A 16,868-nucleotide genomic window follows, 5' to 3' on the forward strand; every position below is an offset into this window, starting at 1 on the left:
CGGCGGTGGTGGGGCAGCCGCGTGCGGGCGAGCGGAAGCCGCGGCTGCCGCGCGTAGGGGCTTCCGGTGGGGCGGGCGGCGTTTCCGGAGCGAGCGGCGGCGGCAGAGGTAGAGGCGGCGGCGGCGGCGGCGGCGGTGGGAGGGAGCGCGGAGAACTGCAGCCATGGTGAGACGAGCGCTCCGGCGGGCCCGTGCGGCGAGGGGTGCTGCGCCGCCTCGGTGCGGCCGGCCCCGCTCCACCCCGGCGCCCGGTGTAACGGTGGTCTCTTGCAGACGGTGGGAAAGAGCAGCAAGATGCTGCAGCACATCGACTACCGGATGCGGTGCATCCTGCAGGATGGCCGCGTCTTCATCGGCACCTTCAAGGCCTTCGACAAGCACATGAACCTCATCCTCTGCGACTGCGACGAGTTCCGCAAGATCAAGTGAGCGGCGCGGCCCGCCGCGGTGCCCCCCCGCCCCCGGTCCCTCGGTGCCCTTCCCCCGCCCAGCCCCTCTGCGGCGGAAGGCCCGGGGGCCGTCTGCCCACTCAGCGAGAGCTGGCCCAGCAGCTGGGTAATGTCTGCTGCCAGCTTCGGCAGAAATGGTCACGGTTTTAGTCTCGCCTGTCGAACCCCACAACTACCAAGATTCAAGATGCACTTTGTTTCAGTTCTTTCCTAGTAACCAAAATAGACCTTTGTGTCATGCCAGCATAGTCACTGTAATGGTAAAGCATCATGGGCAAAAAAAATCACGGAGGTGACATGCACCTTGTGTTTAGACTTCTCTATGCGCTTAGTTTGAGGCATATAAAAATGTGGGTTTTACAGTAGGTCTTCCTCTGTAGAGTAGCCTAGTCTCATATTCTATTAGAAATTCAAAGAGCAGCATTGATTTTTTTTTTTTCTCCTCTCTCTGTCTTGCAATTTTTTCTAACTTTTCTCACTAGACCTAAAAATTCAAAACAGCCAGAGCGGGAGGAGAAGCGAGTCCTTGGTCTTGTGTTGCTGCGAGGAGAAAACCTGGTGTCCATGACAGTTGAAGGACCACCTCCAAAAGACGTAAGGAGAATGAGAGCAGAACTAAGGAGAAGGGGAAGGGGCATGGGCATCTGATAAACTTGCTTTCTTGCAGGAGAATGGTATTGTCCTAGACTTCCAGATGCCATTGCGATTAAGTCCAATGAACTTCACTGCAGGAAGTTCTAATCCCTTTGTGGGCTTGGACATTAACTGGACAAAGGAAGGCTGTGGGCATCCCTAGGATCTGAGGACTCTTTTTTTTTTTTTTTTTTTTGACAAATCTTTCTTTTGGGCGGGTCTGTTTTCAGACTGGAATTGCCCGGGTACCTCTTGCTGGAGCTGCTGGAGGACCTGGAGTCGGGAGAGCAGCCGGGAGGGGAGTACCAGCTGGTGCACCCATGCCACAAGCTCCAGCAGGATTAGCTGGCCCTGTCAGAGGAGTGGGAGGACCATCCCAACAGGTGAGATGCTGTGACCGATTAAAAAAGAGTTGTCTGATATATTCTGGGGTGGCTTTTAATTCTTGGTAGCAATGTGATGCAAGAAATTGGTGGAGTGTGTTACAGAGTTTTCAAACGTGGGTTTCTCTAGGTTTGCTTTATTAACGACTCAGAGTTGGGCCACCACCACAGTGAATGGCAACCTTCCAAAAATTTCCCAATCTTGTATACCTTTTTACCACCCATTGTCCCAGTCTAAAGTCTTTGTAATTTTCCAGTTGATCTCGGTTCCCATGTCGTTATCATTCATCAATTTATCTCGTCAATTCTCGTGTCCCGGTTCTTCTGAAGTTAGTGGTCGTAGGCAGAAGGTCTTGGGTCACCACAATCCCTTATCTTCTTACGCATCAAAGATTACCTTTGAATTTCTGAAAATCACTCAGGCTGTTCTATTAATTTATCTTGTTCTAAAGTTAATCACTTAACTCCCATGTCTTAGATCTAAGACGTATGATCCCTCTTCTGTCGATTCAGCTTGACTGGATTTCAAGCCATCCATGGAGGGGGAGACACATAGGCTTAATAAGCAGCTTGTGCATATTGTTTTATAAGTACCTGCATTCTATTAATCATATCTAAACCAATTTCTAATCGTTATATGTCTAATATGAATAGTCTTAGAAAAAACAATAAGGCTTGAGGCCTAGTTCCTTTTACAATTCCCTCCTTGCTTTTCATTGCACTCCTGCGATTCTATTGATAACTCCACATTTGTCTTCCTACCTTCTGTACCATCCTAGAGCTACAACTTACACAGCATTAAAACAAAACAGTCATACATACTACTATGATTATAACAACAAAGACTATTAACAATTATTTTTTTCACCCAAGTAGTCAAATTTGGAAACCAAGACGTTAACCAAGACAATGTGTCAGAAAATCCCCAAGATGTGTCATCTCTCTGAATTTGTTGCATTGTGGCACTAAACTCTCAAATGTTCTGGACATCTGTCATTAATTCTCCCAACTGATCAGTATACATACAGCAACTGATGTTTAGGACGGTACAAACTCCACCTTATGAAGCCAGAATCACGTCTAAGGCCATTCGGTTTTGCATAGTCATTTTTGAAAGTTCAGTTACCTCTTTCTGGAGAGTGGAAAGTCTGTGAGCAGTTGAATTTGCTAATTTTTCAATTTCTCCAGAAACATTTAAGACTGCTTTCCCCAATTCACTCACTCCTAGAGCTGGAATCAACCATCTAACACATGAATGGAATCCTGTTGGTCTCTCAGTCAAGGGATTTAAAGTTCTTTGAATTTGAGTTAAAAGGTTCTATGCCATGTTGCACTTCAGACAGTTTTTGGGTGAATTTCTAAATCTGTAAACATTACTCCTAGGGTACACATACCTCCCCAAAGAATTATAAGTCTGGATCAGGATAGCAGCTGTGAAATGACTCCCTTGATATGAGTTACTTCAGTTACTTCAGGAACCCCATACCTAGTCGGAAAAGCTTCCACCCATCCTGATAGCTGATCAACAATCACCAACATGTAAGAGTACCCCATTGTTTTTGGCATGTCTGCGTAATCAATTTGGAGTTTTTGAAAAGGAAAGGTGGCGGGAGGTCTTTTCCCACTGGGAGGTTTAATTCGCACTGAGGCATATTGTCTGCAAAGCTTACATCCTTCACAAATTCTTTTTGCTGCTGCACAAATTCCCAGGCCTGCCCAGAGTCTCTAGATTTGGAGCGCTAGGCTCTCCAGTCCCCCATGGGTGCTCTTGTGGTGCCACCGCATTATCAGCAATAAATACCTTTTTGGAAGGAGAGGTTTGTTATTCCGAATCCACTGCCCTTCTCACTGCTGGGCTCCCAACCAAGTCTATTGTTTTTCTTCTTCAGGGAGGTCTTCATACAGCTTATTCACATCTGGGAGCTCAAATGTTATTTCATGTTGTGACAGAGACATAACGGACATGACCCGTCGCGCTGCTGCTCTAGCAGCTTGGTTGGCTAGAGAATTTCCCTTTGCGATCATGTCTTGTCTCTGTGTGTGTGCTTTTATATAGATCAGAGATATTCCAGTGGGCAAAGAGGTGTTTGATCTGTTGTCTGTGGGCAACAGTTTTTCCTGCCGAAGTCAGAAAACCCCTTTCCTTCCACAAAGTCCCCATAGCATGACATACAGCAAAGGCATATTTAGAGTCTGTATAAATGTTAACTCTGGCTCCAGTTGCATATTTAGCAGCTTCAGTAAGAGCAACTATTTCTGCTCCTTGTGCACCTAAAGGTGCAGGCAAAGGTCCAGCCACCAGTACCTGTGTTTCTGTGGTGACTGGGAAACCGGTACATCTTTGACCTTTTTCGTAGTAAGATGAGCCACCCGTGAAGAGGTTCAAATCAGGATTATCTAAAGGTTGATCTCTCAGGTCATCTCATGGCTTGCTGGTTTCACTTACAAGATAAACACAATTGTGGTTATCTTTTTCTCCATCAGAGGGTAAAGGCATTAAAGTTGCAGGGTTTAAAGTATTGCACCTTTACCATTTCAAATTATCAGCCAATAAAAGAACTACTTCATATCTATGTGCCCGTTGTGGAGACAAAGCTTTCTCCACATATTGCTTTAAGAAAATTTCTACCTCGTGGTACACAAACAGTCGGTGGATGACCTAAAACAATTGTTCTGGTTTTCTCAACCACTTCAGCTGCAGCTGCTGTTGCTCTGATACAAAAAGGAGTTCCTTTAGTCACTGGATCCAGTGTAGAAGAAAAATAAGCAACAGGTCTCTCATGTGGTCCTAAAGTTTGTACTAACACTCCCTTTGCAACCCCTTTAGCTTCATCACAATATAATTTAAAAGGTTTTGAATAATCAGGAAGCCGTAACGCTGGGGCATATAAGAGTGCAGCCTTTAAAGTACGAAAGGCTTTCTCCCTCTCAGTGCCCCAAGCGATTGGTTCGATTTCCTCATTTCGGGTTGCTTCATGGAGAGGTTTAGCTATTTCACTGAATCCCGAGGTCCAAGGATGGCAAAATCCTACCTGTCCTGAAAATCCTCTCAACTGTTTTTTTCATCACTGGTCTTGGTATTTCTTGAATTGCTTGGACTCTTTCAGGGTCTACTTCCCATACTCCGGGCTTTAATATAAGTCCCAAGTATTTTGCTTGCTGTTTGCAAAACTGCAATTTAGATGGAGATGCACAGCGTCCCTTTTTAACAAGTTGGATACACAGATATTCAGTATCTCGAATACAATAATTTTCAGTTTTACTTGTCAGTAATAAATCATCAACATATTGCACCAGGACAGATTTGCTTGGAAAAACTAAATCTTGTAAATCATTCTTCAGAATCTGAGAAAAAATTGTTGGTGAGCTGGTAAAACCTTGTGGTAGCCTGGTCCAAGTAAGTTGTTTCCCTTGCCAAGTAAAGGCAAAAATTGATTGGCTTTCTTCAGCAATGGGAATACTAAAGAAAGCTCTGATAAGGTTAAGCACTGTGAAATACTGCGCCCAGACTGGAATCCAGGTTAAAATCAGACTAGGATCCGGCACCACAGGTTGTGGAGCAATTACATGCTCATTCACTGCTCATAAATCTTGAACAAATCTATATTCAGGATCTCCATCCTTATCTGTCCTATGTTTACTCACTGGCAAAATTGGGGTATTATAGGGACTATGCCATTCTCTCAAAATCCCCTTTTCTAAAAAATGCACAATTTGTTTTTCAATGCTAGGAGTAGCTTCATTTATAATTGGATATTGCCAAATTGAAGGAGGAGTCCCTCCTTTTGTTTTTATCACAACTGGTTCAGCAGATTTTAATAATCCTACTTCATCTCCTGATATACTCCAAAGTTCTCTGGGAACTCCAGCTAATTCGGGTGTTATTTTTGAATGACTATGTTTTTGTTCTTTAAGTTGGATTACTTCAGAACCCATTAGAATTAATAGGATCCCTGTAGGCACCAAAGAGAAATGTGGCAAATTCCTGCAAGAGGTCTCATCCCAGAAGGGAAATGGGAGAGTGGAGAAATTACAAATCTTCCCCAGACTAATTTTCCATTGAAAACTACTGGCAGAGGAGTAGACAAATATTTTATCTCTTCCCCTACCACCCCCCCGTATTATCACAGTTTCATTTGACACCTGGGGGACTTCAAAATTTAACAAGGACAATGTCACTCCCGTATCTACTAGGAAAGTAACAAGAATACCGTTTACCTTTGCAGTAATCTGACTGCGCTTATCTACCTTGATTCCGACAGGTTCTGTTGCTCTCTTATTTTCCAGAGAAGAGGAGTACCATTCTTTACTGTGAATGAGGTCGTGGGGGTCGGGCAGGTGGAAGTCCTTCTCTGGCTGTGACAGGTCTCAGTGGGCACTCTCTTTGCATACGTCCTAAATTTCCACAATAAAAACACTCTAAAGAATTAGCGTGTTGGGAAACAGAGGGAACTCTATTTTGCCCCCCTCTTCCCCTAAATCTCCCCCAAGAAAATCCCTGACCTCTCATTTGTGGGTTAAAATTCTGAGTAGTTGCTGCAGCTAACAGTCCAGTTTCTCTCTCCTTCTCTTTCTGCTTTCTTTCGATATTTAATTTATCTTCTTCCTGTTTTTGTCTTTCTTCAGCTCTTCTGTCAAAAACAAAGGCAGCAATACTTAGAATTTTAGCTAATGTCTCACCCTGCCAGCCTGGCATATGTTTCTTAAAATATTTACTTATGTCTGGAGCTGACTGATCTACAAAAACACCGATAGTTAAAGGCTCCTGGAAATTGTCATGGGTCATGCCCCCATATTTCAATAAAGTTGCCTTCAGTCATCCCCAGTAATCACTCAGATGTTCATCAGGTCTCTGCCTACCTTCTAAAACCTTTGTCCATTTAGTTACTCTCTCACCAGCTTGGCAAACTGCTTCTATTAGTTGTTGAATGGCAGCTTGGTGAGCCCTTGTTCCTTCTCTGGTTGTGAGATTCCATTCTGGATCTTGTTCAGGCCATGGGTTTAACCCCTGGCCTCTCTGAGCAATTTCTCTATCCTTTTGAGAAATCTTTTTTCTTTCCTCTGCCTGAAATAACTCTCGCATAAGAGTTCTCATATCATTCCAATTAGAGGTGTAATCAGCGACAATTCCCGATAACAATTGAGCACACTTTTCAGCATCATCACGCAGCAGAGGCATTTTTGACTGCCAGGCTACTAAATCACCTTGCTTCCAAGGTTCATGCCTCATTATTGCAGTAACTGCAGGAACTTCAGCAGGCGTACCTGGTCCTGCTCTTGGGTTTGGGATGTAGTCGAAATGCATTCGGTACATGCCAACACCCTTAGAGAAAAGTTCAGTTTCCTCAGCCTCAGGAGCTGAGGGATGTAAACTTGTCCTCGTTTTCAACAAGGGAGTTTTCCTCCTTTGTTGTGCCCAATTATACCAAATATATCTATAATCAATATCTTGACTTCTGGAGTCTTCCAAAATCATTCTCAAAAATTTTTGCTTATGGGGTTTAAATGTTCCCTTAGGAGGCCACTCATCCATTGGCCCTCCTCCTCTATTTCTCATCAGGAATGGCCATTCCTCTTGGCACAATATTATCAATTTTCTTTTTTGCAATGCCTGTGCCAAGGGTATCTTTTTCCAGTTTTCTAAAACCTCAGCAAGGGGCGTCACTCTTTCAACACTGGGTACTGACCCCATCTTTCTTAATATTTTTTGCAAGTTTAAATACAAGGGTTTCCCAGGAAAATTTTATCTGGAATTACCTGTGCCCAAGTCTCTTAGGTGAACTCACCTGATTATTTCTGCTGGTAATTGAGGGTTGGTAATGGGTTTGTCCAGAGAAATATCCCGTTGTTCTCTTTCTCTGTTGTGTCCTAGAGTCCCATCTGGGTCGCCAATTCTGTTAAAGAATTTTCAAACGTGGGTTTCTCTAGGTTTGCTTTATTAATGACTCAGAGTTGGGCTACCACTGCAGTGAATGGCAACCTTCCAAAAATTTCCCAATCTTGCATACCTTTTTACCAGCCATTGTCCCAGTCCAAAGTCTTTGTAATTTTCCAGTTGATCTCGGTTCCCATGTCGTTATCATTCATCAATTTATCTCATCAATTCTCGTGTCCCGGTTCTTCTGAAGTTAGTGGTCATAGGTAGAAGGTCTTGGGTCACCACAATCACTTATCTTCTTACGCATCAAAGATTACCTTTGAATTTCTGAAAATCACTCAGGCTATTCTATTAATTTATCTTGTTCTAAAGTTAATCACTTAACTCCCATGTCTTAGATCTAAGACATATGATCCCTCTTCTGTCGATTCAGCTTGACTGGATTTCAAGCCAGCCATGGAAGGGGAGACACATAGGCTAATAAGCAGCTTGTGCATATTGTTTTATAAGTACCTGCATTCTATTAATCATATCTAAACCAATTTCTAATCATTAGTTAGATGTCTAATATGAATAGTCTTAGAAAAAACAGTAAGACTTGAGGCCTAGCTCCTTTTACAGAGTGTAATCTTAGTTTCCGTTACCGCTGAGTTTGAGCCTAGCAAGGCTTTTTTGGTACTAGATCCCCCTAGGAACTCTGTGTAGTATGATGGAAGAAGAGGCTTGAAAAGTGCAGCTTCTTGCACAGAATTCAAGTGGTATCCACTGAATTGTATTACAGGTTTGTAGCATTACTTAATACGTTAAGAGGAGATTGGTGTAATTTTCTGAAGGGATAACAACTCTTGCTTTTTTTTTTTTTAGTTTACTGTGAAGCAGATGTTCTGCTGTTTCTCTGTGAACCTGTTTTATTTTGTTTACAGGTGATGACACCTCAAGGTCGTGGAACAGTTGCAGCTGCTGCTGCAGCAGCCACTGCTAGCATTGCAGGAGCCCCAACTCAATACACACCAGGTCGTGGGGGTCCTCCCCCACCCATGAGCAGAGGAGCACCTCCTCCAGGTAGGAATTACTTGATGGAGTGGAGCAGCAAGGAGCTCATGTTATGTGGCAAAACTGGTGATAAAGAGGCATTTATCAGAGTCTGACGAAGATCTGGTATGGAATGGAGAATTATTCCGATACCCAACTAGTGCCTTGAATATTCAACTGGATTTATATGCTTGTTTTTTCTCTGGCTTAAGGAATGATGGGACCTCCTCCAGGCATGAGACCACCTATGGGCCCACCAATGGGAATGCCACCTGGCCGAGGTGCTCCTATGGGAATGCCCCCACCAGGCATGAGACCACCACCCCCAGGAATGAGAGGTGAGCAGAGGTTATCTTAAATGCCTAGAAGCGATAAGAAGCCATAACATAAATAAAATGTTTGAAGGGTGATATGTTTCAATGGCTCCCTAGCTATGCTATTTGTTAATAAATGCCTCAGTGCCAAAAAAGGGGTCCTACGGCCACTTAGAGTGTAAACATCTTTCTGGTTTAGCTATGCTTCTTCTTTCCTCTTCAGTATTCAACTCTTTCCTTTTTTCCTAGGACCCCCTCCACCTGGCATGCGTCCACCAAGACCGTAAGATATTCTATAATGTATCTTTGAACTGTAAGAAGACCGATTAAGAGAATATACCAAGCAGTACAACCTGTTAAAACTTTGCTATGTATATTTTATATTTACTGCTTGTAAAGTTTGCCCTTTTTAATAAAGTTGGAAAACCCAATAACTTGAGGCACTTTTGTACTAGTCTATTTCAGGAGTGCAGCCGTTACCTTTCACTACTGCACTTTGATGACTCCAGAAGAAGAGCAGGTGTGAAGCAAAAAGCTCAATTTGTATTGACAGTTCAGAAGTTAATGGTTGGTCTGGACCACTTAGGCCCATCTTGGTCTGCAGTCCTTACAGGAATTAAAGCATATCAGTGAAATTTAGCAAGGCTGATGAAAAAAAAAAATTGTTGGGATGGTGGAGATGGTAAAAATTCAAAGAGAGAGTTTAAACATTTTGGCAAAATTAAGTGTGGGTCACTGATCAGAATTCTCCCTGCTCTACTCATAGTGGGACAAGTACAACGGTGCCTGTATTAGGAATAGTGATCTCTGATGCTCTGCATTAAGCTGCTGCTTATTAGCCTGCAGTAAACCTGCTTGATCTTTACAGGTGGAGCTGCATTGCTTCCATTAAAAAAAAAAGTCAGGATGAACAAACCTATCATTAATTACATACAATAATGTCAACCAGCCTGCACTCTGGTTGTAGTCTTCCTGCCTCAGCTTACAGCTGCTTTCTTTTCAGTTAGGAGGAAGCTGTCTGCCCCCCCAACCTTTGGAGACAATCTTTCCTCAGGCAGTAGCCTCGTGGGAGGTTTGTTTTAATTCCTGTGACTGTTACCTCTGAAATCATCTTTGTGTCAGGTAGCCTGAAAAACTTTTTTTCCCTATCTTAGAAATAGCATCTCAACTATAGAAATCCTTTTCAGCCAGATTAGTTAATCAAGATCACAGAAGTATATAAACAAAGTAGTAAGTGTTCTCCAGTTTTTGCCTTAAAGGCCACTTGACCTACATGAACTAAGTCTCATAGAAAGATGTAACATATCCCAGCTCTTAGTTGCTCTAGTTATCCTATTAAACAGATGAAACTTTTTAGAAAAAAAAGGAATCAATCCTTTATTGCATGGGCTGCTGAAGACATTTTCATACAGGGTCTTCAACCAGGTATTAACAAACACCCCAAAGCTATTCCAGAACTTGAAGAAAAAATATTCAATATTATGGAAGTTGTCTCCTTGCAGTACAAAACAATCCAGGCCGTGGAGAGAGTGTGTCTGAAATCACCCATTTGGTAATGACCGACAGTTCTTACTTTCTCTTGTACCTGAAAGAGAAGATATTTGAAATTACATTCTACCAGCCCAGCGCTCAATGACAGACAAGGAACAGAACTGAGCATTTTCTAGGCAATGTTCTCCCAAGTAGAAGCCTAGGAATGTGCTATTAAAGGCAGTATTCTTGATTGCCCTCACCGTCAGACCTGCAGTAGAGGAGCATAAGCTACTGCAGAACCAACAAACCTTTTAGCAAGGGCCTTTAAACAATCACAAGAAGAGGGAAGAGAGCAGGAAAAAAATAATCTTGAGTAAGAAAGTAAAGGGAGCTATACCTGGACTTGGACTTGAAGTTTCCTCCTTTCCTATGTTGGGCCATACCCAAGCGTTTTCGATCTTCAAATGATGGGCTTTTAAGAGAGAGGGGAGGAGGCATAGAGGTAAGACAAAAGTACGTCAATAGAACAGTACTTCTTGCAAGAATCCCTTCTCTACTCTGCCCACCTTTTCCCCCAGTATCAGTCAAAGTATCCCTGAGAAAGTCCAGAGATGCAAAAAAAAAAAAAAATCCCACCTACTAAAGTCTGTGCTAAGACATTACCCGGCACGGTACTGCTTCAGAGCCTTCCTGCTTGTGTTGGTAAGCTCTTCATCAAACACAGACAATTTTTTCTTCCGCTTGGGGCCTAACATAGAGACAATAGTCAGAACATTGGCTGTAAAGAGAAGGCCACAGCATCATCTTGTTTACTAGAGCCCAGTAGCCTTGACCACAACGAGCCTAACCATCAGGAAAAGCAATGATTCCTCTCTGCAAACACACACCCTGGCCAGCACCAGTGGCCATTCCTTCAAAGACCAGTACCTCCCTCTATACAAATTTAGTTTTTAAGTGACATAAGGTAAGTCATCTGTAAAACGAAAGTCTCCACCTGCTGCTGCTGCTGCTGGTTCCTCTTCTGGCAAGACTCTGGCTCGCTTTGCTCGGCGATTCCGTTTTGCCAGCCGCTCAGCATACATTTGAGATTTCAAGATTTCAAACTGTGACCTCTCCTCTGGCTGAAAGGTGTTAAAAGGCAAGCTTACAGTGATGTGAGGTTTTGCCAAGGGAAAACTACGATAGTGCACCAGGGTCCCACTTGTAAGGACAAGCACTCACTGTCATTTGGACTTTTTTCTGTCTGTCCTGCATAAATTTCTTCCTTTTCTTTTTCCCTCGTAATGCTAGGTCAAACTCCTGCAGGGCTTTAGCCACTGGAGAGAGAAAGAAAAACACAGAATAAAGAACCTCTTAAAGTACAGAGCAGAGTCCAGTTGCAGCTATGGAATTTAACATGGCAGCAGTGTCATGACTTACGTTTCTCTTTCTTCCTCTCCTCACGGGTCTGGAACCAGCTCCGCTCCGAACCCGCACCCACAGTCTCTTGTTTTCCTGTCTCCAGCTGCTTCTTTGCCCTATTGATCTGAGATAATTCAGGCAGAAGAAGTGAGCTCATAGTGGCTAAAAAAATATCTGTCTCCTCCCTTTCTAAAGTAGGCAGGTTAAGTACGTAAAAAACAACTAAGGTAAAAAAAAAATTTCTAAAAAACCCGCTTACCTGGGCCTCTGACTGCTGCATCTCACGTTCCTCACGCTCCAAACACAGAACTGCATACACATCTTTCTCTAGATTCTCAATCTTCTCTCGAAATTTTAGTATGACATCTGAAAATGATACAGCTGAACATCAGAAGCAGCTCACAAAGACCATCTTGTTTTTCAGCCTCTCTTTTAGTGTCCCTCTGTACCATGATCTTCCCTGTATATTGCTCTTCTGCTTTTTTATCTCAGTGAAGTGCATACCTTGGGGGAGAATTCTGGCTTTCACTGCTGTTTTGGCAGTCTTCACAATATCCTTCAGCATCTTGCGCTCTTCCTCACCCACAAGTGAAACTGAACGACCAGCCCTGCCTGCTCTTGCCGTCCGACCCACTCGATGAACATAGTGTTTGGTGGTGTTCGGCATGGTAAAATTGATTACCTGTAACAGAAACGGTGTTAGTAGGGAAAAAACATTAAAGGACTCCTTAAAAAGCTCAGCACTGTAAATACTCACTGTTTTAACACCTTCAATATCAAGTCCACGTGCAGCCACGTCTGTAGCTACCAGAATATCAATCTGCTCATCCTTAAAGCGCCTGAGCAGAGATAGCAAATGTATTAGTGATGAATACAGCAATCCACTTCTGCCCTAAAACTTCCAACTCCTTTTTTGTGTGTCTATGATTACCAACTAAGCCTGCTAATACCTGAGTGCTTCCAGCCGCTGTGCCTGAGAGAGGTTCCCATGAAGCTCCCCAACCCGTAGACCCATCAGTCCAAGTAGGATGTGCATACGGTGAGCTTGCTTCTTGGTCTGGGTGAAAAGCATCACATGATCTGGGAAGGTTCGTGTCAGTAGAGCTGAAAGAAAGTCCTCTCAGCAGCCTGCTTCATAGTCATCTACTGATTCCAGCTTTTCTTTCTTCATCACTAACCTGATACAATGGCCTCACGGTCCCCTTCTCGGTTGGGTCTAATCCGGATGAATTCCTGCCGCAGGAAAGGGGCAACATCTGTGTTGCTGTTCACAAAAATTCGGACGGGATTTTTCAGGGAAACAGAAGCCAAATCTTTCACCTACCAAAACAGGTTAAGAAAAACAAATAAAAAAAAAGTCCACATAATCTCTAGTAAAATGCTAGACAAACTTCTATTCAATTTTCTGCCTCAGTATGCTTCTCAGCAGCCTGTCTTACCTCCTCTGTCATTGTGGCAGAGAAAAGCATTGTCTGACGGTGGTTGGAGCACAACCTGATTATTTCCTTCATCTGTTCCTCAAAGTATTCATCCAGCATCCTACACAGGAGAAAAACAGCAAGGTAAGGCAGCTTCATCTGGTTCTAGCTAAGAAATGTTATTTAAGGTAGGGCAACAAAGACTGCCCTATAGCCTGGGAAAAGGAAAGCAGAAAACTACCATCTCCTTTTTCAGTGCTGTCCTACTTAGCCTACCTGTCCGCTTCATCCAAAATCAGCACCTCAACACTGCTCAGGTGAAAAGAAGGGCAGTTGTGGAGATGATCAATCAGTCGCCCAGGAGTGGCGATAAGAATGTCTGGCCCAGAGCGAAGAGCTGCTTCCTGAGTCTTCACATCTAGGCCACCTGAAACAGAGCAAACATGCACTGCCAACTCCCTGAGCAGGCTGCAGCAGACTACACAGATGCAAATTGCCTGAGGAATGGGAAACAACTCAGATTAATACCACATTCACAATTGGAAGTGATCCCAGCTTTTCCTTCTCAGAAACCAACAAACAAGAAGTACGGCACAGTATTGGAAAGTGAGATTTTAAACCACAGGACACGTATTAGAAGCATGCCTGCAATAACTGTGCAGCCTCCAGTTCTATAACACGGAATTCCCAGTTCTGTATAACAGTTTACAGCGAGCTGTACAATAAGCAACTTAATACTAACCTACAGCAAGGCAAGTTGTGACACTGCTGAACTGTGCCAGCTGTTTTGTGACAGAGTGCACCTGAATACCCAGTTCTCGTGTTGGCACTAGAACCAATACCCGTGTTATTGGAGCCTGACGAGGTTTGTAAATCAGGCGCTCAAGGACAGGCAAGATGAAGGCAGCTGTTTTACCTAAAGAAGAAAATTAAGAATTACCAATCTGTGAATAGCTAATTCTCCATGTTTCCTGTGCCCTGCTCAACCCCTTACCTGTCCCAGTGGCAGCACAGGCACAAATATCCTTCCCCAGAAGACCCACTGGGATACAAGCCTTCTGAATTGGGGTTGGTTGCTTGAAGCCAAGAGCTGTGATTGCCTACAAAGGAGATGATAGAGCAATTAAACTTTCTCGCTGGTACGGCCACAACTGGAGTACTGTGCCCAATGCTGGGCTCATCAGTACAAGAGAGACATGGACATACTGGAGGGAGCCCAGCAAAGGGCCACAAGTATTATGAAGGGACTGGAGAACCTCACATGAGGAAAGGCTGGCAGAGCTGGGACTGTTCAACCTGGAGAAGAGAAGGCTTAGGGTGGGAACTTGTCCACGTATACAAATACCTGAAGGGAGGGTGAAAAGAGGGAAAGCTAGGCTCTTTTCAGTGATGCCCAGTGACAGGACCAGAGGCAATGGGCACAAACTGAAACACAGAGGTTCCCTCTGAACACCAGGAAACACTTTTTCATGGTGAGCGTGACTGAGCACTGGCACAGCTTGCCCAGAGAGACTGTGGAGTCTCCATCCTTGGAGATATTGAAAAGCCATCTGGACATGGTCCTGGGCAACCAGCTCTAGGTGGCCCTGCTCGAGCAGTGGGGGTTGGACAAGATGACCTCCGGAGGTCCCTTCCAACCTCAACCATTTTATGATTCTATGACAAGTCCCACTCAAGATAGCGTTGGCACACTGCAAATCAAAGAATGGTTTCCATTATTTAGGAATAACAGCTCCTAAAGGACTACCACACTAGCTCCCACATAATTTCCTTTTCAGAGAGGCTGCAAAGAGAAGAGGAATTTGACAATTCTGATTGGTGGAGGGGAGGCTGTACAACATTCTTCAGAGTAACATATGTCATAACTAAACTAGGTAAATACCTTTAGCAAAGGTCGTGAAAGATTCATGTCCTGGAATGACAAGTTATCATCATATTGAGAGGCATCTTCAAAAAAGCTCTCTGCTTCCTAGAAACAGCAACAACAAAAGTGGAACAATGCAGGCAGCAACACAACAAGTTATCAAAGGGCTCTGGGCTGTTTTTTGAGCTACAGTTTGTTAACCAAAGTCAAATTCCTCCAGAAGAAATGCTGGAAAATGACCTAGTGCCATTCTGTTGAACACTTACCGTTTCTCCCTTTTTTGATCTCCTCCGTTCCTTCACTTTGACTGTATCTACAGAGAAAGGAGAAGTGTGACAGGAATTAACAAGCACAACTAAACACATAACAAGATATGGTGACTACCTTCATCTCATACTTTTTGCTCTGAATGAGCTATTGAGGGAGAAGCCTCAGAAACAACTACAGGCATGCAGTGGAGTAAAATACCAAGTAAATATGCTTCCTCAGGGACGAGTTAAATTAAAGTACTATGGCATTCAAAACAAGCTTGACCAAAATAAGAAGGAATGTCGCAGAAGAAAGACAACAAAAAATAACAAGTTCTTGCCCACTCGCAGCAAGGCTTCACTACAGACTTTCCTCCAGTGAGCCAACAGTCTGTCAGATTCTTGCTCCTGACCATCTCTCCACATACTGCTAATACCTGCTTTTGTGAAGATATTTTCATCATCCAGTGAATACTGAGACTCCAGATCTTCTTCGTCCCTACTGAAATCCTCATACTCCTTCTTTTTGGTTTGATTATCCTCAGTCTCCGCATCTTCATCTCTCTCTTTTGCCTGTTTAGCTTCTTTTTCCTAGAAAAAGATTTTTTAAAGAAGTTTTAAAAGGAAAGGATAAAAAAGAAACTTCAATCCTTTGTGAGCTTTTCTTTGTTGTTATTATGAGCCCATTCACAGATCCATGGTTTTGCATAACCTTAAGCATTAAAAATTCTGCATTCTCATCCGTTCAGCAATGCATCAGGTGTGGCTGCAAAGCCGGTCGAGGTGATGAGCTGCAGCTTGACCGCTGCACCTCAGAATGCTTTCAGAGTCTGTGCCTCCGGAGAGAGCACAGTAGAAGGCCAAACCTGCACCAGTCTTTCCAGTAATGAGAGAGGAAGGCCCTGACCTGGAACTTCCTTTTCTGTCTCACTTTCTCGATCTTCTCGTCCAGCGTCGTAGCTGCTCTCTAGGCAGAAAACCACAAAAGAGGAGCTGTAAGAGGCGCCCGGGAGAGCGTGGGGCACTGTGGCCTCAGGCACTGCAGCCCCAGTCTCGGCCCCGGGCCTCACCTTGCCGCGGAGCTGGCGCAGTGCCGCCGCCCAGGCGCCTTCTCCGCCGGCCTCCGCCTCGCCGAAGACAAAGGCGGCACTGAAGTCCCCGCCGGTGGGGCCCCGCCGTCTGGGGCCCGGCGCTCGGCGCAGCTCCTGTGGTAACACCGATGAGCAACGACCGCGGGATGGTCGACCCGGACCGCACCGACCTCGGCCCCGGCCCAGCGAGATCCAACCCGGCCCGGCCCGCCCACGACCCAGGCAACAGATCCTGCCCGGCCCCACCTCCTCATCCTCGGAGCCCCCAGACTCCGGGTCCTCGGGCCCCGCGTCCCCCTCTGCGATAGTGCCCACCAGGCCCAGGCTCTGCAGCATGGCCGCAACCTCCCTCCCTTCGCGTCCCCGCCCCCCCAGCTCCGCCCCGGAACCGCGCGCCACCACGTGAGCCGGCGGCCGCGCACGCGCGGAGCCGGCCCAGGCCCGAGCTTGTAGGTGGGGCGACGGCTGCCCCCGCCCCGCCCCGCTCCGCCCCGCCCCGCCGGGCGGCAAGGCAAGGAAAGGAAACCGAAAGCGGCGGCGCTTCCTGCGGGCGGCCGCTGGGACCGGAGAAAGGAGGAGAGGCTCCGTGTCAGGGGCACCGCCCGCCGGTGACGAGCGGTACCGGGGGAGGGGGGAGGGGGGCCGGGGCGGGCCTTGCGGGGAACTGGAAAGACGAAACTTTGG

At 45.1% G+C, this 16,868-nt stretch overlaps 2 protein-coding genes across 3 annotated transcripts; one reads left to right on the forward strand and one right to left on the reverse strand.

The window, feature by feature from the left end:
* Window positions 1-9,128, forward strand: SNRPB (small nuclear ribonucleoprotein polypeptides B and B1). The gene is made up of 7 exons (XM_049817031.1): window positions 1-166; window positions 274-425; window positions 932-1,043; window positions 1,313-1,465; window positions 8,267-8,405; window positions 8,588-8,713; window positions 8,939-9,128. The coding sequence occupies exons 1-7, from the start codon at window positions 164-166 to the stop codon at window positions 8,974-8,976; spliced, it is 723 nt and encodes a 240-aa protein (XP_049672988.1). The 5' UTR covers window positions 1-163; the 3' UTR covers window positions 8,977-9,128.
* A 282-nt stretch (window positions 9,129-9,410) lies between these two features.
* On the reverse strand, window positions 9,411-16,562 carry DDX27 (DEAD-box helicase 27). Of its 2 annotated transcripts, XM_049817016.1 has the most exons (21): window positions 16,431-16,562; window positions 16,164-16,298; window positions 16,001-16,060; window positions 15,531-15,684; window positions 15,112-15,158; window positions 14,864-14,950; window positions 13,976-14,081; window positions 13,724-13,897; window positions 13,258-13,408; window positions 13,003-13,102; window positions 12,742-12,883; window positions 12,514-12,667; window positions 12,321-12,402; window positions 12,068-12,245; window positions 11,823-11,929; window positions 11,582-11,687; window positions 11,384-11,478; window positions 11,157-11,283; window positions 10,826-10,910; window positions 10,560-10,634; window positions 9,411-10,274 (listed from the first exon to the last, which is right to left on the reverse strand). In XM_049817016.1, exons 1-21 carry the CDS (start codon window positions 16,518-16,520, stop codon window positions 10,259-10,261), a joined length of 2,271 nt encoding a protein of 756 aa, XP_049672973.1. In that variant the 5' UTR covers window positions 16,521-16,562; the 3' UTR covers window positions 9,411-10,258. The 2 variants fall into 2 exon arrangements, with proteins under 2 accessions (XP_049672973.1, XP_049672974.1); XM_049817017.1 differs by lacking the exons at window positions 9,411-10,274; window positions 10,560-10,634; window positions 10,826-10,910 and having other exon boundaries at window positions 11,212-11,305.
* Window positions 16,563-16,868: the final 306 nt, after the last annotated feature.

Source organism: Accipiter gentilis, chromosome 14 (assembly GCF_929443795.1).
Source record: "Accipiter gentilis chromosome 14, bAccGen1.1, whole genome shotgun sequence".
NCBI classification, from domain to species: domain Eukaryota; kingdom Metazoa; phylum Chordata; class Aves; order Accipitriformes; family Accipitridae; genus Astur; species Astur gentilis.

What these genes read in the sequence shown, in the direction of transcription:
- SNRPB (XM_049817031.1), top strand. An exon ending in GACGAGTTCCGCAAGATCAA is followed by an intron (nt 426 to 931) that starts GTGAGCGGCGCG and finishes TTTTCTCACTAG; the next exon opens with ACCTAAAAATTCAAAACAGC. An exon ending in CAGAGGAGCACCTCCTCCAG is followed by an intron (nt 8,406 to 8,587) that starts GTAGGAATTACT and finishes CTCTGGCTTAAG; the next exon opens with GAATGATGGGACCTCCTCCA.
- DDX27 (XM_049817016.1), bottom strand. Translation starts at nt 16,520, where the DNA reads ATGCTGCAGAGCCTGGGCCTGGTGGGCACTATCGCAGAGGGGGACGCG. An exon ending in CTGTGCTGCCACTGGGACAG is followed by an intron (nt 13,898 to 13,975) that starts GTAAGGGGTTGA and finishes TTTCTTCTTTAG; the next exon opens with GTAAAACAGCTGCCTTCATC. An exon ending in CACAACTTGCCTTGCTGTAG is followed by an intron (nt 13,409 to 13,723) that starts GTTAGTATTAAG and finishes GCTCTGTTTCAG; the next exon opens with GTGGCCTAGATGTGAAGACT.